Source organism: Coffea arabica, chromosome 7c (assembly GCF_036785885.1).
Source record: "Coffea arabica cultivar ET-39 chromosome 7c, Coffea Arabica ET-39 HiFi, whole genome shotgun sequence".
Lineage (NCBI taxonomy): Eukaryota > Viridiplantae > Streptophyta > Magnoliopsida > Gentianales > Rubiaceae > Coffea > Coffea arabica.
This window is the reverse complement of record NC_092322.1, coordinates 21,764,903-21,766,185: the sequence shown is the minus strand read 5'-3', so window position 1 is coordinate 21,766,185 and position 1,283 is coordinate 21,764,903. Positions and strand designations below refer to the sequence as shown.

Genomic DNA, 1,283 nt, shown 5'->3' with positions numbered 1-1,283 from the left:
GCTGTACATTTCAGGAGGTATGGCGTCTTACATAAGATATCTACGTCCTACCATCCTCAAACAAATGGTCAGGCGGAAGCATCGAACCGAGAGATCAAGTCGATTTTGGAGAAAATGGTTCGACCCGATAGAAATGATTAGAGTACGAGACTTGAAGATGCCTTATGGGCATATAGAACGGCGTACAAGACGTCAATCGGCATGTCTCCTTATCGTTTGGTATTTGGGAAGCCAAGTCACCTCTCTGTCGAGTTCGAGCATAGAGCATTTTGGGCGGTCAAGCAATGCAATATGGATATCGAGGAGGGCGGAATTCAAAGAAAGTTGCAATTACAAGAACTGGAGGAGATTCGTAATGAAATCTACGAGAATGCTGTGATTTATAAGGAGAAAAATAAGATAATTCATGACCAACAGATCTCTAGGAAGACGTTCGAATGTGGGCAAAAAGTTCTACTGTACCACTCAAAATTGAAGATATTTCCAGGTAAATTACGTTCTCGTTGGATCGATCCCTTCGTTGTAACTAATGTCTTTCATTATGGTGCAGTGGAGATCCAGAGTTTAAGAACGGAAAAGAAATTTGTGGTGAATGGTCATCGTCTCAAGTCATATTATGAAGGGGTTCTAGTTGAACGGGTGGAGATGATGCAGTTGGAGGAACCGATTTGCTTAGTTTAAGCAAATTTTGAGCTATGTCTAGCCAAAAACATTAAAGAAAGGCGCACTCTTTTGGGAGGCAACCCGAATATTGGTTTTATTGTTTTTAGCTGTTCATTTCTTTTGTTTTGTCGTTTCCCCGTTGGGTAGTAGCAGTATTAATATTTTCCTCTACTATAACCAGGAAGTGCAATCTTGGTGTGCCCGTACGGTGTTAGTGTCTCCTGAGGTCAGTGGATGTTTACCAATTTTGGTGTGCCCACGCGGTGTTAGTGTCTCCTGAAATCAGTGGACGTTTATCAATCTTGGCATGCCCGCGCGGTATTTGGCGACCCAAAAACTGAAAATTTATAAATAAAAAAATATTTAAATATTTATTTATTTATTATTATTATTAAAAGGAAAAGGAAAAAAGATTGTTTTCTTTATAAACCTTTAAATTAAAAAAAAATTTCTTTACAAAAAAAAAATTTATTATAATAAAAAGAAAAAAAAATTTTAATTCAAAAAAAAATTTTCAAATTTGGACAATTTATGTTCGACTAATTTTTGAAAAATATAAATGAAGAAAAAAACCAAAAAAAAATCTATTTTATTTTTCCTTTTCTTTTTTCTTTTTTTCT

The 1,283-nt window shown here is 35.7% G+C and overlaps 1 protein-coding gene across 1 annotated transcript; it reads left to right on the top strand.

Moving 5' to 3' along the window:
* The first annotated feature begins 291 nt into the window (after nt 1-291).
* Nucleotides 292-681, top strand: LOC140010604 (uncharacterized). The gene is made up of 2 exons (XM_072057906.1): nt 292-487; nt 551-681. The coding sequence occupies exons 1-2, from the start codon at nt 292-294 to the stop codon at nt 679-681; spliced, it is 327 nt and encodes a 108-aa protein (XP_071914007.1).
* The last annotated feature ends 602 nt before the right edge of the window (nt 682-1,283 follow it).